Raw genomic sequence first — 23,844 nt, 5'->3', positions numbered from 1 at the left:
CTTCGAGGACGCGCTGAATGTTCTGAACACGAGTCAGATGATCTAGATCGGCTTCTTTTTGGCCTGCCTCTAGATTTAGTATTTCCACGTGTTGTTTTAACTATGAATTGCTCAATACGCTTCATACGGGCGTCGAGGTCATGGAAAGCCAGCGCTGACTCCCTTGAATCGGAGCCAGAAACTGACCTTTTTCGGTTCCTTGAACCCTTTCCCATTATGCTGAAAGAAATTAATAACGTTATTACTTAAAATTACAACTTACTCCTCGGATTTGAGCTGAAATTTATTTGTGGAAAAATTCACTTGTTACCACCCAAGCAGAAGCGGTACTACATAGTGAATAATTGTATAGTAATCTATGAAGAATGAAGCGCCGAAATATAATTATAAACTCACAATGAACCTTCAGTCAGCTAATCTATTGATAAGCAAACATAATTATCTTTTAATTCTTGCTTTCTACTCGAAACTTATTCTATACTAACGATGTCACTCTACGTCAAATAAACGTCATGACGTCAAACATAATATATTTTTGTATTTAAAAGACATATTATAGTCATTAAAACCTTGGCCTTGACTGCTACAAATAATAGAATATTTAAAAGGAATAAGTACCAAGAGATTAATAATTAAAAACTCATGGTTATCCTGCAGTCAGCTAATCCATTGATAAACGAACTAATTATCTTTAAATTCCTGCTCTTTACTCGATATTTGTCCCATACTAACGATGTTACTCTACGTCAAATGAACGTCATGGCGTCAAATTTGTTTTTGTTGACGTTTCCAGTTTTCATTTTTAGGTTATGAAAATCAAAAAAAAAAATAATATTAAAAAACTACCCTATAAACATGAATAGAAATGATTTGATGCGTCTAGATGTTAATAAACTATTTGAGGAACGTAACATCGATGAAATAATTGAAATAGAAAAATTATTAGATGCAGAAATCGAAAGGAAACGCAACGATTTGCGCTCTATGGTTGGGTCAGTGTAACACCAATTTTCTTTAATATTTCTATGGAATTTATTATAAGTTCATTAAAATAACGTGGTTTTTACTGTAGGGATCGTTACAAAGACATACTGGCAGCCTCCGATGCAATAAAATCAATGAAAGAAATATCACAAAATATAGTCTCGAGCATAGACAAAATCACCAGGACCTGTGAAGATCTTGTTCAAGTTCAAAACCGGGACCCTGCAGTAGTAAATAAAGAAAAAGCTAATGGAAAGTAAGTGTTACTTTGCAATAGTTCATATTTTTGTTTTTAAATAGGCATCATTAAAGCCACTCCTTGTGGAATCATTTGTAAACTCATTTCCTAAATATTATTTAACAGATAAATCGGTTGCTGTATCTAAACTACTACTGATCCATAATTTTTGGAGAAAATATCTATAAAAATTACCTCTCTTTTTACAGGAGTGACCATGAAGAAAGGACACTAATTATACAAGTGAGACTGGCCATATTTTTAAATGAACAAATTTGGCTAGCATTAGATAATGGACTAAATCTTGATGCTACCCAGTATTACCTTTTAGCTCAACATATTCACTTGGGTATATAATTCCTTTACAGACCAATTTTCCATTATGATTCATTTGATTCAACTTTAGGTTTCAATTTAACCCAGAATGATCATCTAACAAGAGTACCATTACTAAAGCATTTAAAAGCGAGTTTATCAACACTTAGAGAAAATATATGTGAACATGTTACTGGTCAATTAGAGTCAGTTGAGTTAACTTCAGAGGTAATAAATTAATAAGTTTGATTAGGAATTTCATTTATATGCTTTTAGGAAGCTAGTAAAAACCTAAATGCCTTAATGCTGCTAGAAAATAAAACAATTGACCACTTATTAAGCATATTTATAGACCATAGAAAAACAGCATTACAAAGTGTAATTAACACCCAGTATGATAATGTAAGGCTGCAAATTTGTGCGATGGTGAAATGTCTTGTGACCACTGTACTATTACTACATGACTGTTTTATATGTAAGTGGTTTTTTAAGGTAAATTTGATTATTTTTAATTTTAATTACACAATTTTAGATAATGAAAGTAAAAATGGCCTAATTTGGAAGGAGCTTGACTCTATAGTAGGAAATGATGCTCCGGCAACCCTCACAAAATTAAAACTGCCGATTACACCCTTAGTTAGTTATATTCCTGATATAATAAGAACTTTTAAGTAAGATTTTGTGATTCACATGTCAAATTATTTGCTAAATAATCAAATTGCAGGCCAAAGTTAGATCCAATATTCACCCAAAATAAAAATGAAAAATTAGACAAAGTAGTGGTTGACAGTTGGTTGGAATTTACTCAGAAAAGTATTGATTCTGGTTTAGGAAAAAGTTTGCAACATGTAACTACTGTTAAAGGGTTATATTTAATCAGGGAAGAATCACTAAAAATTGGTAAGTAAAGCATCAAATTATTGATAACTTACTGCTTTTACATGAATTTTAGAGTTGCCTGACTCCTGGCCCACAATCTGCAGTGATCTACTTTTACCAGACAATTTTGACATCTGGTATCACTTTTTCCAAAATTTAATAACCCTTAGGGCACAAGAACTAATTTCTAAAATTATTTTAAAGAACATTAATGAACTTAACGATGATATCAAATCCACCTTAAACAACTCGAAACTGTTAAGAAGTGAGTTGGATTTAAGGTGGTATTCTTGGAAGGAGAATAATGAAGATGTTAGTAAAATGGAGGATAACCATATAGGTATGTGAAAGATTTGCTTATTTAAGATTATACCAGAAAAAATGTTTTCCAGGCCTTTCCATGAAAACCAAAGGCTACTCAAAACTGGTGGTGCAATTGTGCGAAAAGTTGGACAAAAAGTACTTAGGACTATTAGAGGATGTTTCGCAGTATTTATATGGAACTGAATATACTGGAATACCCAGTTTTCCATTTTTAATAGGAGACTTTAAATATAAAAGAAAATTTATTGATAAAGAACAGTTAGAAAATCATTTGATGACTGAAAGTACAAATTATTCATTGGGGTAAGTCTTGAATATTTTCTAAGTTTGAATATTGTATTAGCACAATGATGTTTTTGCCTATCAATATTTAATTTGACAAAATGACTATAAATAGATGTTAATAATAATAATAATAGATGTTTATTTTCCAAATTAACAGAATTCATTTATTTAAAACTGACACTGTCTACAACTGAAGAAAATAAATGATTTACATAGAAATTTCTTTATTTAGCAACTTGCTAAAAATATCTTCTTCAGAACTGTCCAATCATGTTGTCCAATGAATTAGTTGTCTAATACAGTAAATTGTCAAAAACTTGAAAAAAAATACCTTAGTAATATTATAAGCAAAATCATTTTTCCAAATATAAGGCTTAATAAAATACTTATATATATTTTAATAAAACCAGTGAATGAGTGTTTATTATAAATTATTTACCAAATCATGGAATATTATTGCATGTGTGTGCTGTATCCATTCCCTGATGTGAACCTTAGATCCGAAAAAACCGAAAATCCGAACACTTCTATATCTGTTGACCTTAACATCCCTATTAAGTCTACTTCGTGTTATACATTTTACACATAGAACCTGACTTATCCAGTATAAGCATAACTTTGATTATCACCCTATGATACTCACAATAAAAATAACTTATAATGAGTGGAATTTAAAGAAGCCATTTATCTAGGTCAGTATATACACTTGTCAATGAAAAAGAGATACAGAACTACAATTGAATTATTTAAAATATTAAATCTACTTAATAATTCAACATTTACTTTTGCCCAGTGTGATAAATAAAAACTCAAGACTTCAAGATTGGAATTAGTTTAATTTTATTTTTCATTGAACTCTTTTTTAATTTTTTATGTCAATAGGAAGAAATTTATAAAACTTAATTGAGAGGCCGCGTAGGCTATTTTGACAACTTTTTAATCTATTGTGAACAGTAGGTAAGACCCCAAAGTGAAATTTAAATTTCAGTAAGTTGTCCTTAAAGTATAAGACATTTTCGAATATGAAATAAATTGAGAGGGTAGTTAATATTTTGAGACTTCTAAAAGGTTCTCTACAATCTTCCCGAAAACCCAAACCTGCCATGGTTTAGTATCTACAGGAACTCTTTTATTTAAATGCGAGAAATGCCATTTCAAAAGCCATAAATGCTGGCAAGTGCACATTTGCACTGTATTTTGACTTGAGTAAGGCTTTCAATATGTTGGATCACAAACTCTCTTGGATGTCACTAAATCAGTGGGATGTGTCGTAAAGAGTATTTTTCTTCTAATCAGGATGTGGTCGTCATTTTAGATGACAAGGTCACATTTGTTAACCATATAAATACTGTTTCAATAAAGACATCTACACTTCTTCTCTTTGTTACTAGAAATTGTAAATATTTTTCAATAGCTTTAGATATTGAATAGATTGGATGTTGCCAGAATCATGTTGGTACTTTGTAGGGAATCCAACATAATTTTCTGAGGTATTGTACATACCATACTTGCATTACCATTGAAAATCATGATTATTCTGCTATAGATCTTCTACTATTAATCTATTTTTATCGACAGCGGCTGTTTTTATTTACAGTCATAAGTGGATTCATCCAGATCTTTTGAGGCAGATTTACCAATTAAATTTTACGATACCCGAGTGTTTTCAACATTCCTTTAAACAGAAAATCTTATGGTATTCACAACTCATTAGATATGTACCTGGGGCTATTGAATAAATACAATTTTGATTACTTTAACTCATTTTAAAAGACTTCTTGCTAAATGTTGTTGTTTTTTTGTAAATAATATTTTTCGCTTTATGATAATGTATTTATTACTAATTTTGATAATCTTTAAGTTTTGATACATTGCTAATGATGTTACCCTGTGTATTAAATAAATAAATAATTTGAATAGTACTTCAATGTTATAGCTGTTCCTCGTATTTTTCCTCTGTTAATTTCTTGATATTTTCGGTTCTTGAAACTGCCAAAAATTTAGGCATTGTGATGGACAGTAAGTTGAGATTCAGGGAGCATGTTAAAAAAATTGTTCAAAAATCGTTTGCAGCTTTAAAACTCTTATATTATAGTAATAGAGATATTTTTAATCTAAGTCTTCAACGCAGTCTATGTGAGGCCATGGTGCTCTCTTATTTTAACTACTGTGATTATGTTTATGGTTTTTGCTTAGAAATTCAAAATGCCTGTATCAGATTGGTTTATGGCTTACGTAAGTATGATCATATTTCTCAATATTTTAAAACAATTAACTGGCTTAAAATGGACAATCGTAGAATTCTTCATTTTTCCACTTTTTTGATAAAAATCATTAGCAGCCCAAAGGCACCTGCGACTATAAGGAATAGATTGTTGTTTAGAGCAAATGTACACGGGGTAAATGTTAGAGCTAGAAATAAGTTAACCATGCCGGTCCATAGGAGTGCTATGTTCCAGCGATCGTTTTCTTACAATGCTGTTCAGTGCTACAATAAAATACCTGCAGAATTTGTTGACCTTCGTGCAGATAAATTTAGCAGGAAATATAAAATTGTTCTTATGAATATTCAAAACAATTCTCTTACTGTTTAATATGTATCAAATTTGCTGTTTTTTATAAAAGAAGAAAACTTTTTTTGTGTTACATTATAATTGGGAATATTTCTTTACATATAACATGTTGTTATAATGTTGGTTTATATACTTTAAATACACCCTGATCTGGTTCAGTGGAGTAGCTATATAAAGCTAGACTGCGCCAGGTTCAGGTACCTTGTTTTTTTTTTGTATCAAGTTTGTAATGAATTTGAATAATAAAAGACATTTATTACTATTATATATACAAACTATATGTTTATTATTTTTCTTTATATTTTTTTTTCCAGAATTGCAACTTACATCACCAACCTAGTTTCGCTAGACTCAGATCCGGACTTGGTACAAAAGTCCTTATTGTGCGCAAGATTTCTCCAAGCGAGTTGCGCACTGTGCACACACTTTCGCACTTGTTGCGAGTTCGGAAAAGCCGGATCTGAATGGCAGAGGATATGTGATACGTTCAAAAAGACTAGTCAAAATCTGTGGTCTAACTGGGTGAAAAAAACCGTAGAAGAAACCGGGATTTTAGTGAACAAATTCGATTGTACTGAGGCTGATATGTTAACGAATTTATCGGTTAGTGTCTTTACTTTATGGACCGTTTTTATTTCAGCATTTTATATTTTCAGAAGTGGGATGAAATTGAAATCCAAGAACAAGCGGAAGAAAAAGTGTTTAATTCGCAGATAAAAGTACCTTTGAAACCCAGTATACCGCTTACTAAAGTGCTGGTTAAACTTAACCAGGACCTGAGCCAAGTATTGCCCTTTACCCTACCAAAGGCCATTCATGTATTATTTATAGAAGCGAACGTTAATAGAATTTTAAAAAAATACGAGGAAATTTCTACTGCAAACCTAAATCAAATTCAAGCTTTACAGTATTTATTGGACGTAAGGTATCTTACGACGCTTTGTATACCCAGAGAGAACACTACCATGGTGAACTATGCACAAACTATCTGTGATAAACTCAGGGGCAAAATCGACCCTTTTGACTTGGACGTGTTTTATAGTTATTTGCAGACGAATGTTAAGAAAGCAGTAGGACAATCACAAGTAAGAAAGCTAAATTTAAAAAAAAAAAATATTTATAATCTACAGCATTATGACTTATGTTTCACTCTAATAGGGCATCAATTATTAACATCGAAAAATGAAACAACTTACCAATATTCACTTACCACAACCACTAAATAAACCTTGTAGATTTTGATATTTTGTTTAATTCTTTTTGTAAATTCTTTTACCAGCATCCTGGATGAATTCTTTGACTTAGTTAAGTTGATTTTTATAATTATTTTAGTTGTTATTTGGATGCCTGCTGCCCTCTTCTGCTCAGCTGGTGAACCTCGGTGCTTACGCTAAACCTAAGGAACAAGAGAAGAATCCATCGCTTATGTCTTTAAGTACCCCATCTACGAATGCCTGGTTTCCTCTTTTACCTATTACCGCTCCATCTCAGAGAATACCTGGGAGTGGACCTAGTAAACCTAAATTCACGGTAAGGTACCGGAAATATTTAATAATTTCTTATAGTGGATGTTTCTAGTTTGGTTTATGAAAAGAGTGGATTTTTACATATTTACAAAGGAAAAAAATGCGTCAAAACAAGGCAACATACACTTGCGTGCATAGAAATCGGCCCACTGTAAACTTTTGACTTTAAATATATTTTTAAAAAAAATTATACATCAGATCATTTTAATATGAGTAAAAATTTATGAAAACTTATTTGAACATCCTATCTTTAACATAGTGAAATTAATTAATTAAGAAAATTAGGCTTTTTTATTATTAACATAAATAGGGTTATTGACAATTTAAAACTTAACACTTAATTTTTTAATAATGGGTATGACCTCCTCTTGCCCTAATAACATCTCTCATACGATTAGGCATAGATCTAATCAAGTTTGCTATTGTTTCTTGTGGGATGTTTAGCCACTCTTCTTCTACTGCAACAATAAGCTCTGGGATCGAGTTTGGGGTACGAAGTCTAGCTCGAATTCTTCGTTTTAGCTCATCCCATAAATGTACGATCGGATTTAGGTCAGGACTGTATGCTGGCCACTCCATAATTCGAAAACCGACTTCTGCAATGTAATCTTGCACGATTCTTGCGGTGTGCGGCCTTGCGTTGTCATGCATAAAGGTAAATTCATCTCCAATGTAGTCGACGTAAGGTACCACATGAATTGCTTAAATCTCCTCGATATACCTAGCAGCCGTTAAACCTCTTCTTCCGTGAACACGGTCGCCCCTACGAATGAACTGAAGGTCGGTTCGTACTTCTATAGAAATTGCAGATCATGCAGAAACCACCTCCATAAGCACTTTGCTTTTCAAAGCAGCAATCTGCAAATCGCTCTCTTGGTCTTCGGTACACTTTCCTTCTTCGGTCGCTACCATGGAGGCATATTCTGGACTCATCTGAGAACAGAACAGATCCCCATTGTTCCAACGTCCAATTCAGATGATCCCTTGCAAAACGCAGTGCAGAGTAAGTTTTGGACCAATCGCAGGTGTTTTAGGGGTCAGGTTATTTTCCTGCAGTCTTCGTCTCACTGTCCACTGCCTAATAGGCACTCCTCGCACCTCACGGAGCTGTCGTTGCACTTGAACGCCATTAAGGTGAAAATTTCTTAATATTGTTGACACAATAAAGCGGTCATCACGAGCGGTTGTAAATCGCTTCCTACCTGTTCCAGGTCGCCTATGAAAGGGTCCAGTCTCCTCATAACGTTGGCACACTCTTCGAACCGCTGCGCGAGTCATATCCAATTGTCTAGCAACAGCTCGCCGACTAAGTCCATTTTCGATTAAAGCAATAACTTGGGCGGCTTTTTGTGGTGTATTATGCATTCAATTAACACACTTGAACACTATTGAGGTTATGAAAAACGAATAATATGCAAATTTCAGTTGCAAACGCAATAATTTTATTATTTGACAAATTTGTTATATTCGTTACAATCACCACATAAACACGGTTCATTTGTTTACCGGTGGCTACGCATATACACGATAAGCCTTCTTGATAAATTTCTACTCACATTAAAGGATATTAAATTGTCTAAAGTCTAAAAGTCAAAAGTTTACAGTGGGCCGATTTCTATGCACGCAAGTTTATATAGAATTAAACCAAAATGACATTTATAATACGTTTATTTTTTCGCTTTTCCCATTTCATCAAGGTTTTAAAATTTAAAAGAGGAAATAATAAATGGATACACAAAATTCTTTTATAAAAACAATTTTTGATTCAAAATCACTATTCATTTAAAATGACGTGCTTTTTTAATACTAACTAACTAGACAATAAATAGATGTTTTTCAAAAGTTGTAATTAGAGAATATAGTGCCAAAACTGTGAATATTCAAAATCGCGTTTCTCAGGTATTTGAGTTTTAAAAGATGCTGTGAAAAATCAGTTTTTTACGCTACATGTTTTATCTATTAAAATAAAGAAAGAAAAAATGTTTATTTGTCAAAAAAAACTTACAGATTACATTATTCGACATAATTTAACTTAACAAAAGAGGCGAATAGGATAGTGCATCTCAATTATAAGGAAACCGTTCCACAGTAATACCTTAGCAAGGAGTTACGTGTGATGCATCCTTGAAACGATTACTTCATTGAAATTCAAAAAAAAAATTACATATACTTTCTTTCCTGAAAAGAACAAAACATGAATAAATTATAATTTTTAAGAAAAAATTAACATATAAATAGAAGTGAGGAGGGAAGTAGAAAAATATTGATATTGAAACCACATAAAATTATTACATAAGTCTTTATTATTTGATGAATAAAGCAAAACACGTGATATCTTCTCCTAATTGACATCCACAAAATTGAGAATTTATTTAAGAAAAGAGTGATATGATTTCTTTAGGGAATATTGAATAAAAAACGCATTCAAGAATTTTTTGAATTGATTTTGATGTGGCAAAAATGATTGAATCATTTTAAATTATATCTATAATTAAGTAAAGATATGAGTTAGTGAATTGCATATGTCATATTTTGTTTTTTCCGGAAAATGCATCTTAAATTTTTATAAATGCTTTAGTCGCAAATAGGTAATACTTTTTTTATTTATATGAGAATCAAAGGTTAATTTATTCTCAAGTATACAGGGTGTTACTTAAAGGTATGTCATCGTTTAAAAGGGACATTCCTGGACCGATTTTAAGTCGAAAAGTTCATATAAACATGGGTCCTAAAATGCTTAGTTTTTAAGATACAGGGTGTTAAGTTTTATTTTTTTTTTCGTTTTTAATCAATTTTTCAATACGGTTTAAAATATTGAACTGAATTTTGGCACAGGATATTATGGCATAAAAACACATTTTTTAGATGTTCACCTACTTTTTTTTAGCAACCAGCGGCGTCGCTATGATGAATTTTTAATACAATTTTACAAAAAAAAATACTACGGCATTGACTTACGAAAAAAAATAATGATTTTATCTTAATTATCAATCAGTTATAAACAAAAAATTCCTCCATGACTTTTGCCGTAAATCTTACCGTTTGGGTGTAATCGTTAATTAAAAAAACATCTTTTATGCATAAAATGCATCTTTAAAAATTATGGAAATAAATCAAATTAGCTTTGCTCGTTGCCAGAAATTGTTTTTGTTGTTTTAAACATTATGACACTTGCGTTAGTGATTATTCTTGGCAGTTTGTTTTTAGTACCCTTTGGATCTTAAAACGTGAATTGTACTAGTTGAAAAATGGTAGATTATTCTAATTTGGAAATGACGCAAATGCATTTCCTTTTTGGACTTGCCAATGGTAATGCTATGGAGGCGCGGCGTTTGTATCAAGAAAGGTATCCTAATCGCGCTGTCCCAGATAGAAGAATATTTATAAACATTCATCGTCGTCTGGCTGAATCTGGGAGTTTTAAGGCTAATTCTGCCGAGGGAAGGCCCCGTACAGTTAGGACACCGGCAGTTGAAGAGGCTGTCCTACATGCCGTCGAAGAGGATCCGACCACAAGTACATGAAAAGTTGGTATGGTATTGAACATCTGCTACAAGACGGTATGGGAAATTTTAAGGGATTCTTTGTTATATCCTTTTCATATACAAAGGGTTCAGGCATTGCTTCTTAGAGATTATGAACCGCGTACGCAATTTTGTAGATGGTATCTCCAAAAAGTAACACAAAATCCTCAATTTGGTGCGAACATCTTGTTTACGGACGACGCTATTGCAATTCTCCAGAAATGCAATAATCAATTTCCATATTAATCATTACTGCATGGGCTCAAGAAAACTCTCATGCGATTACAGAGACACATTTTCAGGAACAATTATCAATAAACGTTTGGATCGGTACCGTATCCGATCATTTAATTGGACCATTTTTTTTACCAGGACGCCTTAATTATTGTAATTTTCTTCAAAATGATTTGCCTTTGCTTCTCGAAGATGTTCCTCTTCAGTTACGGCAACAACTTTGGTTTATGCATGATGGTGCTCCAGCCTACTTTAGCATATTGGCTCGTGAGGATTTAAATAGAGTCTACCGAAATAAATGGATAGGCCGTGGAGGACCACAGTTTTGGCCACCTAGATCACCTGACTTAAATAGCCTAGATTTTTTTTTGTGGGGACACCTAAAAACATTGGTTTATCAGACACCAATTGTGACATTAGAAGAACTAAGAAATAGAATTATTGACGGATGTGAAACTATACGAAACACGCCTGGAATTTTCGAAAGAGTTCGTGATTCTATGAGAAGAAGAGCAAAAGCATAGAGGCAAGAGGTGGTCATTTCCAACATTTGTTGTAAATTATGTATGTATCTATTGTATTTAATTGTTGTTGCTTTTTGTTCACCAGTTTGTAAAAAATAGCTTGAAAATAAATATTTGAAAAATGTACCTAATAAAAACTGAAAATAAAATCAAACTTAACACAATCAAAAATAATCATTAATGTCAGTGTCATAATGTTTACAACAACAAAAAAACAGTTGCTGGCAACGAGCAAAGCTAACTTGATTTATTTCCATATTTTTTAAAGATGCATCTTATGCATAAAAGACGTTTTTTTAATTAACGATTACACTCAAACGGTAAGATTTACGACAAAAGTCATGGAGGAATTTTTTGTTTATAATTGATTGATAATTAAGATAAAATCATAATTTTTTTCGTAAGTCAATGGCATTTTTTAGTATTTTTTTTGTAAAATTATATTAAAAATTCATCATAGCTACGCCACTGGTTGCTAAAAAAAGTAGGTGAACATCTAAAAAATGTGTTTTTATGCCATAATATCTTGTGCCAAAATTCAGTTCAATATTTTAAACCGTATTTGAAAAATTTATTAAAAACGAAAAAAAAAATAAAACTTTAACACCCTGTATCTTAAAAACTAAGCATTTTAGGACCCATGTTTATATGAACTTTTCGGCTTAAAATCGGTCCAGGAATGTCCCTTTTAAATTATGACATACCTTTAAGTAACAACACCCTGTATAAGGCCTACATTTTTTGCTTCTGAGACCACTGGAATTTTTATATTGAAAATTTTAATAACATTTTTGAAATCAAATCAAACTTTTTATTTTAGTCAAGGAAAAGAACACATGACTTAGAGGCATTTAACTTTAAATTTAATATTATGGTTTCCAGCAGATTTGTAAATATCCTGCCCTGATTGAATTGATTTTGAGAAAAAAGAAAAGAGTCAGCAAAAAAAGTCGCATACACCTGGGAATCGTCGGCAAACTGTTGAGGTTTAAAATAAGATATTACATTTCTTGTCTGCGGCATACAGAGAAAATAACAACGGCTCGAGAATAAATCCTTGTAGGACTCCAGTTTTATATTAAAATAAAGAAATAGAAAAAATCTACTAAGAATCCCAGCATCTTCTGCGTAAATCAAAAATTCCAACTGGTGTCATATATACACCGGAAAATGCAATAATATTTCACAGGTCAAAAAAGGTCGAACATATTTATTAGATTTAAAAAATAAAAAGTGACTGTTCAGATTCCTTAAAGAATACTCAGAATTATTTTTTAAGGCAGTTTATTTTTGTTTTTTGTATATAATATGTCGCAGCCTTCTACTGTAATCAGTCATTACATGAAAAGCTGCCAAACACTGAAACAGATAACTGTTACGCCGAAAGACTATAAATTTTAGACGTTACGTGTAACGTCAGCGTGCTTCGGCCGCTTGATGAAAGCGAGCAAAATTACGTTAGGTGTCCGACTGTATTGGACGTTTCATGTACCGGTTCGAATCTACTTTGCACTTGCTGAATCAACATCAACGAAATAACACACATACTAACCTCAAAATGACGACGGCCGAGAGTATTATTGTCACACAACAAACGCAATTCTACAAGAAATTAGAAGAGTTTTATTCCCAGAAACCTCTACGAAAGCCTTATACAAAGCACAAAATTGAAACAGTTATACAGGAAATTGTAGCAGCTAAGCAGAAACCGTAAGTACTTATCTCATTCTTATAGATTGTTTAGGTTAAGTTTATATCCGGGATTTCCCGGGTTTCTCGTGGACTCGTGATTTGTACAGTGTACGCTGTAAATAAATTCATGCTATTACAAAAACATATCCCCACTGTTAGTAGGTACTACCTGCGAACCTATCATTTTGAAATTTTATACACTTGTGTAGTTTGGATAGCAATATTTAGATATACAGGGTGTCCTAATATTTCGTAGACATCGAACTAACACGTATTTTTGAAATTAAAATAAGTCGATTGGAGACAATTTACCTCTAAACAAAAGTGCTTCATTTGTCTGTTAGAGCTTAGTTTTCGAGATACAGGGTGTTAACATTTTTATAAAAAAAATCGTTTTTTGTTGATTAGTCAAAAACAATTTCTCCGATTTTGATGAAACTTAGTAACTTTTGTTTTTTGTTTAACTAGTATTTTGATGTAACTAGCAGTAATAAGGGGCTACTTTCTATGCAATTAGATTTTGTTTTATATAATAAAAATATCAAACTGTGTTTTTATTGTTAAACTTTGATGCCTTCTAACGGACAAACGAAGCACTTTGTATAGAGGTAAATTGTGTCCAATCAACTTATTTTAATACCAAAAATACGTGGCAGTTCTATGTCCACGGATTATTGGGGCAACCTGTATAATGTTAGGTATACAGGATGGCCCAATAGTGTGGCAAAGTTAGCTTTTTAGAAAAAATGTTTCCTAGAAAAGTTTTATGGGAAGCATTGTACTTTCGCAGAAAATTATTATTAGATACACAGGGGGTTCTATAATAGCGAGGCACAAGAAAATTTTAATTATTTGAACATTTCTGACCTTTCTGACCAATCACATTTAATAAAGAAACATAAAAGCGAGGATGAAATCGAGTTTGTAGTGGCGTACGAGGATTTATTTGAGAAATTATGTGAATATCATATGAACAAAACAGGGCACGGTGGTCGCGTTAAAATGGAAGTAGCTCTCAAAAATAAATTGAGTATCCCACGTCCGGTCATAGAATGTTTTGTTCAATGCTACAAAAGCCGCAATGAAAAGAAACATGGCAAACAAAAAATTGTAGTACATCCCATTGTAAGCAAAGATTTTAATGAAAGAGGGCAGGTGGACCTGATAGATTTCCAATCGCTTCCCGACAAGCAATTCAAATGGATAATGAATTATCAAGATCATGCCACAAAATTCGTATCGAGGAAGTTGCTTCCAACTTATTAAGTATTTTTCTGTTAATAGGAGCCCCGAAAATTCTCCAGAGCGACAACGGTCGCGAGTTTGTAAATAAGTAAATGAGGTCAAAGTGACCCAGCGGTAGTTGTTGCGTTATAAATATTTTTTTGAATTTTTCAAAAGTTTTTTTGCATAAAAATTGTTTTGAACAAGTGTTTATTGTAATTTTTGTATCTAGTTATCCATAAAAATGGATTCCAAATTATACACGGATGCGGAGCTTTTAGACATTATAGAAAATTACGATTTTTGGCAGGACCTCGAAAACGTGAATGAAACTAATGAGTTCACGGATGATGAAAATGGCGCCAATGTGCCCTTGGAAATTGCTGACAATGAACAGGACGCTCTTAGAAAAATTTTGGAGGATGGAGATAAAAGCGATGATTCTGAAGAGGACTGCGAGCTATTTAGTGAACATGATTCTCTGAGTGAGGCTTCTGGGGTTTCTGGCAATGATGATTCTGAGGAAGATCAACCTTTAATTAATTTTACGTCTTGGGTTGGAAAGGATGGAACAAGATGGTCAAAAGGAGCAGCACCACGTGGAAGAGCAGCAGCTCATAACATTATTTACACTAAACCAGGTTTGAAGAGCTTTGCATTGTCCAATCCACCCTGAGTCAGCATGGAATTTACTTATAAATGATAAGATCCTAAAGATAGTTTGTAAATTTACAAATATAAAAATTGGACTGTGTCAGGCCAAATATAAAAGTTTCAAAAGACGTAGGGCTGCCAGAAGAAAATTTCAACCAACGTTTATTGCCAAAACAAGTGAAGATGAGCTAAAAGCCTTTTTTGGTTTGTTATATCTTCAAGGCTTATTCAAGTCTGGTCATGAGGATCTAAGGTCAATATGGTGTACTGATGGAACAGGAAGAGACATTTTTAGAGCTACAATGAGCCTTGCAAGATTTTCTTTTTTGCTTTGTTATTTACGTTTTGATGATTTACAAACCAGGAAGAAAAGGATCAAATTGGACATACTGGCGCGGATTTCAGAAGTTTTTAATACATTTGTGGATAACGTACGGGAAGTGTATAACCCTGGTAATAATGTTACCCTGGATGAGATGTTGGTACCCTTTAGTGGTAGATGCGGATTCCGTATGTACATCCCTAGTAAACCAGCCAAGTATGGCTTGAAAGTACAAATTCTGGCGGATTCAAAGACCCACTATATGTTGAACGCCGAAGTATATACAGGTGCCCAAATTGGAGATCGGGCCCCTAAAGAAAAACGTTTTTCGAATCCTTCGGAGGTTGTGCTTGGTTTGACAAAGCACATAATGGGTACTAACCGCAATGTAACCGCTGACAACTGGTACTCTTCAATTGAGATAGTAAATGAGCTGCTGAATAATAAGCTTACTTATGTAGGCACTCTAAAAAAAAATAAACGTCAAATACCACCAGAATTTCAACCCAGCCGTAAGCGACAACCTAAAAGTTCACTGTTTAGTTTTTCTCCGGCGATTACCATGGTATCATTTGTTCCAAAAACTAATAAAGCAGTTATATTAGTATCAAGTATGCACCACGATAATAAGATAAATGAAATTTCATTGAAACCAGATATAATTGAGTACTACAATGGGACTAAAGGGGTTGATGCTCTTGACGAAAAATGCGTAAATTATTCTACTTCGCGCAGAACAAGACGTTGGCCAATAGCATTATTTCATGCAATATTGAATATTGCTGGAATTAATAGTTATGTTTTATGTAACTGTGCATCTAATGAAACAAAAACTACGCGCTATGATTTTCTAAAGCGGCTAGGGGTATCGTTATGCAAGCTGTTCGTCATAAAAAGACTAGGAAATACAAAGGTACCTCGAAAGGTTCGAGAAATGGGCTCCAATATATCTTACACTGAGATTCCAGAACCTCCTGTACCACTCACTGATAGAACAACGTCCAAGCGAAAAAGATGTGCCATATGCCCATGGTCAAAGGACCGAAAAACAAACACTGTTTGCAATAACTGTAAAAAGCCTATTTGTCAACAATGTGCAGTAAAAGTTATTCCTAACTGCACTAAGTTTTTTTTTGTTAAAATGTTTTTGTTTTTATGTTAGAAAATACGTTGTAAGTGTCGTTACCTTTTTTTGAATAAATAATACAGTGTCAATCAACAGGCAACATCAATAGTTGTTGCGATTTTTTTTTGGAATAGTGGTTAAGGGTTATAGTAGACGGTCGTCCTAGACACCCCCAGAGTCAAGGCAGCATTGAACGGTCAAACCAAGACGTTGAAAACATGATACGAGCTTGGATGTCTGACACGAATAGCAAAAGATGGTCGGTAGGGCTTCAGTTTGTGCAATGGCAAAAGAATATCTCATTTCACAGAACAATAGGACGGTCTCCGTATAAAGCACTTTTAGGCTGTGAACCTAAAGTTGGTCTATCTTCTAGTAACATCCCCTCAGCGCTTGCAAAAACATTAATTTCCGAAGAAGAGCTTATGAAAATTATAAATAACGAAGAAGATTCAGTTGTCGAAATATCGGATGCACATGAAAGTCTCGCTGATGAAGATACCGACATTATCAATATTGTGTCTTGCTCGGAGGAAAGAAGATCTAAAGAAGCAATTTGCGAAAATTGTTTACGTGTTGTTAATATTACTGAAGTTTGTCAACAAGGATCTTCAGTACTGTGCAATTTATGTTCCGCTAGCAAAAACATCTCTGAGGAACGCGCCGAAGCTAGAAATAAAACTGAAGAAGCAGCCAAAAAAAATGTTGAGTAGTTCGGCAAAAAAATTGCCGACTTTCAATGTAGGTGATTGTGTGTTGTTAAATATTCCTAAAGTCGACAGAGGTCCAGGAGATTCCAGGAATATGATTTGTTTAATAATAGATCAGAAAATGGTGTAAATCAGGTTGCAGGTAAACACGGTATTATAAAGGGATGGTTTGGTGCTGAAAATCTCACTGTTGCGGGTTCAGCATTTCTTAATAAAGAGGAAATCCCCTTGGAAAAATCACTGAGCTTAAGAGAGGCTGTGTCATTAGGATCAGGTGGTCAAGGCTTTCTCAAATGTTCGTGTAAACCCAGCAAGCAACAGTGTACTAAAAATAAGTGTATCTGTAAAAAAAATAGCGTACTTTGTGACAGTCGGTGCCATAATAGCTTGCCGTGTTTTAATAAGTAACTTATCATTTGTTTACTTTGATTAATATATTATGCGTTTTACTTTCTTTTATATTTTTGCTCTCGAACTGTAGCTTGAACTGTTATTTTTGTAATAAAATTTATTTTGAGGTTAGTATGTGTGTTATTTCGTTGATGTTGTTTCAGCAAGTGCAAAGTAGATTCGAAGCGTTACATGAAACGTCCAATACAGTCGGACACCTAAGGTAATTTTGCTCGTTTTCATCAAGCGACCGAAGCACACAAGTTTATAGTCTTTCGGCGTAACAGTGATCTGTTTCAGTGTTTGGCAGCGTTTCATAAAAATGCCAGACTTTTCATGTAATGACCGAATGTAGCAAAACAATGTAGAATTTCATTATATCTGGAAGAACAGATTTGAATTTATTTAAGTCGTGCGAAACAGATCAACATTAAACTGTAACTGAATTGAACCCTTGTGCCACAGTTTAGGATATTATACGGACCAAAGATTTTAGTGATTAAGTAATTTATACATGGTCTTCTAAACTATAATCTCTTTACAATAGAATCATTGAATAATCCCTATAACCTCATATTACTTGTTACTGCTTAGTTTAGAAGATTTAGGATTTATAACAGCTTATAAATCCGAAGCCTTTTCTCAGTGTACTTTTGTAAACCGAGCTGTGAGGTTCTCGACATATTACCTGAAAAAGTCATCAAACACACAGGTTGATAAAACGTTGTAAAATTACGTTTTCAAATTAAGGAGCGTCTAAATACTTTATTAATTAGGATTGAGAAGCGTAAGAAGATATGGAAGGCTGCGACATATACATATACAAGGCTGCGACATATACATTATTTTAAACAAAATAAAACCATAATTATTTACGTCCGGGATTTTGGTTATATTTTTTTATTCTCTACGTTCACAAGCCTTAAGTGCCCATCACTATTGGACACCCTTTCGCGTTCCTACTTATCCTACCCTACATTTCACATATAATTATAATTATTTTTTGTTTCCAGGTTTAAATTAGAATCTGGTCTTTACAAAGAGGTAAAAGTGTGTTTCACTTAACCTTTTGGATTTTTTATAACAACATTTAACGCTTGTCCTGTGCCATATAAGTGTTTTGCTCTTTAATACCATTCATTATTAACCCAATTACTGAGTATTTATTTACTTAAATATTTTACAGGAAAATAAACAAAAACCCAGCAAACAAACACCTAAAAAAACCAGCCAAGAACCCGCATCTGTTATGCGGCAAAGCGCCGCCTCGTTGTTCGGAAACTTTTCCACGGACTGGTTTTCGTAACGCTTTAATCCAGTCGCTATAGTTTTTTTATATTAATTATAGTAATTTACTATATTTTGTCGGTTATAGGTTTCTAATTTCCAAATATTTGCTTTAAACGTCATAGATAAATAATGTAAATACACGTGTTTATTATTCACTTGTTTATAAATATTATTTGGGGATATTAGGTACACAGTTTTCCACTTGTACATTTGTAAATTATGCTGTTTTATTAAACATAGGCCAGGCGCCAAAGTACACTTTGGTATCGCTTCATATGTTATATTTTAATATTTATATTTGATATTGTAAAAATATTGGCAAGACTTGTTAATAAAAAAAAGTGTTATAAAATGTTTTTCACTTATCTTTCACTCTCTATAATGAACAATTTTTTATTTAAAAATAGACTTGAGAAGTATTCATCGCTACCTCAATATGTCACCAAAAAATGGCCGTTGCTTGTCACCAAAACATGGTCGCCTACAGTATTTCGGTTTATTAACCAATACCGTTTTACGGGCAAAATGAACCATTTTATCATTAAAGGTAATAAATCATGATTGGTCCACGATTTCTATGAGTTCAACATTATCGCGAATGTATTAATTTTGGCTTCTACTGGCCACAAGTGTGTAAACGCCCTAAGCATCTTATGACAACCACCCTTTAAATGTCATTCTAACGTCAAATGTCATTGTGAAGTGACAGATGTTGCACCTGTCACAACAATAGAACAATAGTAAAAATTAGTAAACAATGTTTTAAAAAATATTTTCTCTGTCTTATACAGAGTAAAAACTTATTTTCTTCAATTTGTTAATAATTTTCAATTAAATCGGATAAAAAATGGGAAAAAACGTGCAAAGTGGTCGTTTGTGGCATGAAAGGAGTAGGCAAAACGGCCATTCTAGAGCAAGTAATTTATGGAAACATTAGTAGTAGTTCTGTAAGTATCATTTCTCGTACTTTCTCATTTTTTTTTAACTCCTGAGTACTATTTAGGAACTCCACCCTACTATCGAAGATATCTATGTAGCAAACATAGAATCCGATAGAGGGGCCAGAGAGAAAATTAGGTTTTATGATACAGCAGGCATAGAAAGTTCACAAACCACCACTGCTAATGGAACCACAAGTCAGCAGTTGTTGAGGCACTACTTGGTGCTTGCTGATGGTTATATATTAATTTACGATACACACAATATTAGCTCTCTTGATGTTCTTATGTCTATTAAAAAGGATATTGATAAAAATAAGGATAAAAAGGAGGTAGGTAAGAGAGGACCTATGTATAATATAATTTGAAACGAGGGGTTGTTCACGCGGGAGAAAAATGTACATGTATTGCGGAAATCCTATAATTGGTGCAATTTCTGCAACAGAAATCATAAAGATTTCTGGTGGTTATCACTGATTCTCCTTTATTTAATCTTCACAATGATTTTTTTAATTAAATGCTGAAAAGGTACCTTTTCATGATATGTTATTTTATATAACTGTTTTACACTGATGCGACCAAGGATGCACATTGCCAAAAAAAAATTCTGTTAATATTGAGTAATCACTGGCAACATGGAATACTAAGCATGTTTATTAACAAAATATCTCCTCTGCCCCCTGTGTAGATGTTGTGCTCAATCCAAAGCAGCCAATGTTTATTCTAGTGTAATCAATGTCCTAAGAGTGTGTGAAATAAATTGGGACTTATCATGATCAGATTCAGATACTGGTAATGTCAACAATATGTTTGCTGTGTTTATTTCAATTCTTGAAAAAGCATATCTCAAATCCTTTCCAGAGAAGACATCTACAGATCTACCTCACACCTGGTTTAACAGAACACTGACAGGTAGGGTTTGAATCTTTTGGATCAGATGGTAAATCAGTTTGAGTCACAGGATATTTCTATATATAATTTTTTTGTAAATAAAAATTACAAAAAAACCATATAAAAGAAAAGTCAACTGGGCAAAGATAGATTCTAATGACAGGCTCATTCGAAAACTCCTCAAATCCAGCAAAAGCAATGTGGCAAATAATAAATACAACATGGGGCAAAACTATTAGTAAGGCAAAACTGCATGACAACATTTCATGCAAAGACTTTAATGAATTTTTCTCAGAAATTGCATAAACCATTTTCCAAAATATGCCTCCTAGTATTAAGGACCCTCTCAAGGGTTTTCCTTAGACAAATGGTCAAATTTCTCTTTTCAGGAAGTTATGTACAACGAGGTAAGAGACATAATTTATCATATTGAAAACAAGACTAGTTGAGACATTTATGGATTAAATATAATCTCTAATTAAGACTGTAAAAAACCACATTATTATTCCATTTACCAAACTTATAAATATTTGTTGTTGTCCAAATTATGTTAAAGATGCATTGGTAAAGCCATTTTTCAAAAAGGAGGAATCATGTTTTTCAGAATCCTTTCCTCAAAAAGTCTATAAAGTAAGGTCAGACCAAGCTGGCCAAATTACATGGTTCTTAAATAAACTGAAAGCAATGAGAGCACATGTCAAATTTTGGAGTCAGTATTACATACAACTCAAAAGTATCTAATAACAACTTACAAATACTAAATGATTTTAAAAAACTTCATAAAAAGGAAATAAAAAAAGCAAAAATTAATTCTAAAGTCGGAGTAATCTAAACTTCAAGAAATCCTCCAAAAACCATGTGAAACACAATAAATAGACAATGAGGAATACTTAGGGCTCTATCTCAATCTTATAGCATCACTACAAAAATCACTTTTATTAGATTGCTTCCAGCTCAATAAGACATATACCTCACTTAAATAGAGATTCAATATAAATCCCTAAAAGAGCTTTTCCTTTTCTGAAGTGTCATTCAACTAGACCTGGTATCTCATAGACAGCTTAAAAAACAAAAATGTGATGTATATGGCTTAAATCCTGTCATTATTAAGATAATAAAAAATATTAGCATAAGGCCTCTTACACACTACATTTTCAGCAGTTCTAAAAAAGGTCATTACAATAACACCCATATTTAAAAAAGTCGAAATTGACACCCTGAGAATTATAGGCTGGTCGCATTGCTCTCAATCACCTCTAAAATAGTTGAAAAGACCACAGCTTTGCGAATTACAAATTTCTGTAAGAGTAACAACTATTTTTCTGGAGCACAGTTTGGTTTCAGGAAGAACAGGACCACTGCTCTTAGCGTTCTTCACCTAGTGTTTTGAAATCCTTACATAGCATGCATTTCAGTACTGTTGTGTTTTGTGATTAAAGTAAGGAGTTTCATTGTGCGGACCATGGGATACTCCTAAAAAAACTACCGAGGTACAACTTCTGTCCACAAGTGTGTCGAAGAAGTGTGAAGTTGATCTAGTTATACCTTGAGAAGAGAGTACAATCTGTAAGGGTGTCGTCGGAGGAGAGTGTTGTTAATATTGGTGTTCCTCAGGGCTCCATCCTTGGATCCATACTATTTCTAATTTATATTAATGACTTTAAAAGTATTGAATCAAACGTCACATACACACTCTTCCATACCACAGTAGGGGTTCCAGGTCTGGACAGTCTGGCACCAAATTGGGAAAAACCTGATGTGTTCTCACAGGTAAATGATGAGAGAATATTTGGGTTCCAGAAAAGAGCTATACAAGTGATGGTGACTCTAGGATATAGAGATGACTGTGACCTATGTATGAGTGTTATATGTGAAGCAAAACATCCAGAGATACATAACACATGAAGTTGTCCCTAATTATCAGACTAGAAATAGGCGAAATCTGCTAAAATCGTATTGGCAATTTGTTAATGCTCTTGAATTTAAGAAATGAATCTCTTGTTAGCTTTAAGAATGCAGTCAAGAACTTACTAATAGAAAATGCTTTTTATACATATGAGGAATATTTTAATCACAGTTTTAATACTTTGCTAATGTACTTATCTTCTTACTATCTATAAAATGTTTTTCTCTTTTTTTGTGTATGTACTTAAAAGTGATACTATTGCTAGGGTTAGTTTGAGAGAGAGAGAGAGAGAATTTAGGTTTGTAAAGATGCGCATCTGAGGCCTTTTAGCGCCCTGTACGTTTTTTTTTTTTATATATTTTATTATATAGATTTACTTCCTTTAAGAATTCTATTATATTCTTTATATTTTCTTTCTTTGGTTCAAGTATATGTTTTAGGTTAGTGGTGATTGGTAAATTGTGTTTTATTTTAAATGTATGCAGTCTATTGCAATGTGCAAAAATATGTTTTATGGTGAGATTATAATCGTTGCAAAAGGGGCATATTGGTTGATTTTCCTTCTTTAAGATAAATTGATGAGTGGTTTTAGTGTGGCCTATCAGAATTCTAAAAATAATTGATTGGACTTTTCTGTTTAAATTTACATCTAGGTAAGGTGAAGGTTGTATTTTGATTATCTCAATAAGCTTATTGTCGGTTTCGTCTAAATCTAGTTTGAGTTCTAAGTTTTATTATATATTCTTTGTATGACATATATTTAACATTTTATTATGTATTAACAATAATAAAGATTTGACACCTTCTATCCTGAAAGTCATGAATTAAATAGACATCCAACAATAAAATTATTATATTTCAGGTGACACTGATAGTCCTCGGTAACAGAACTAAAGACATTGACAGCCCTGACTGCCAAAATGTGATAAGTAAAGCAACAGACTGGTGTAATAGAGAAAAAATCAGGCATTTTACTGCATCTGCCATGCAGAGACCCAGTTTGTATGAGCCATTTGTTTATATAACTAGCAAATTGAACCCTCCGCCTAGTAAAAGTACTTTTACACCCCTATCCATGGGCAGGAAGGTTTTGAAGGACAATAGTTAGACTATTAGTTATTTTAGCAACTACTAAACTAACATGAACAATGTAAAAATACTCTCATAGAGAAATCTCAATAGCATAATATTTTATTTATTTAGTTGATAAAGCTGATTTGTTATAATAGTTTTAAATTGATACAATAAAGGTTCTATTAAGTTTAAATAAGAAACCGTTTGTGTTTTATTGAGTT

General features: G+C 33.0%; 2 protein-coding genes across 4 annotated transcripts; both read left to right on the top strand.

Annotated features, from left to right (window-relative positions):
* The first annotated feature begins 790 nt into the window (after positions 1 to 790).
* LOC126736424 (conserved oligomeric Golgi complex subunit 1) lies at positions 791 to 19,166 on the top strand. Of its 2 annotated transcripts, XM_050440757.1 has the most exons (14): positions 791 to 992; positions 1,073 to 1,240; positions 1,432 to 1,571; positions 1,629 to 1,765; positions 1,814 to 2,012; positions 2,070 to 2,208; positions 2,262 to 2,437; positions 2,490 to 2,756; positions 2,809 to 3,043; positions 5,913 to 6,201; positions 6,255 to 6,683; positions 6,931 to 7,128; positions 18,538 to 18,568; positions 18,711 to 19,166. In XM_050440757.1, the coding sequence occupies exons 1-13, from the start codon at positions 856 to 858 to the stop codon at positions 18,541 to 18,543; spliced, it is 2,520 nt and encodes an 839-aa protein (XP_050296714.1). In that variant the 5' UTR covers positions 791 to 855; the 3' UTR covers positions 18,544 to 18,568; positions 18,711 to 19,166. The 2 variants fall into 2 exon arrangements, with proteins under 2 accessions (XP_050296714.1, XP_050296713.1); XM_050440756.1 differs by lacking the exon at positions 18,538 to 18,568.
* A 372-nt stretch (positions 19,167 to 19,538) lies between these two features.
* LOC126736247 (NF-kappa-B inhibitor-interacting Ras-like protein) lies at positions 19,539 to 23,823 on the top strand. 2 transcript variants are annotated; one of them, XM_050440511.1, is made up of 3 exons: positions 19,539 to 19,761; positions 19,818 to 20,084; positions 23,412 to 23,823. In XM_050440511.1, exons 1-3 carry the CDS (start codon positions 19,696 to 19,698, stop codon positions 23,655 to 23,657), a joined length of 579 nt encoding a protein of 192 aa, XP_050296468.1. In that variant the 5' UTR covers positions 19,539 to 19,695; the 3' UTR covers positions 23,658 to 23,823. The 2 variants fall into 2 exon arrangements, with proteins under 2 accessions (XP_050296468.1, XP_050296469.1); XM_050440512.1 differs by having other exon boundaries at positions 19,818 to 20,088; positions 23,412 to 23,556.
* The last annotated feature ends 21 nt before the right edge of the window (positions 23,824 to 23,844 follow it).

This window comes from Anthonomus grandis, chromosome 5 (genome assembly GCF_022605725.1).
Source record: "Anthonomus grandis grandis chromosome 5, icAntGran1.3, whole genome shotgun sequence".
Taxonomy (NCBI): domain Eukaryota; kingdom Metazoa; phylum Arthropoda; class Insecta; order Coleoptera; family Curculionidae; genus Anthonomus; species Anthonomus grandis.
Note: the sequence above shows the minus strand (reverse complement) of the source record. Positions and strands in the feature narration are given on the sequence as shown.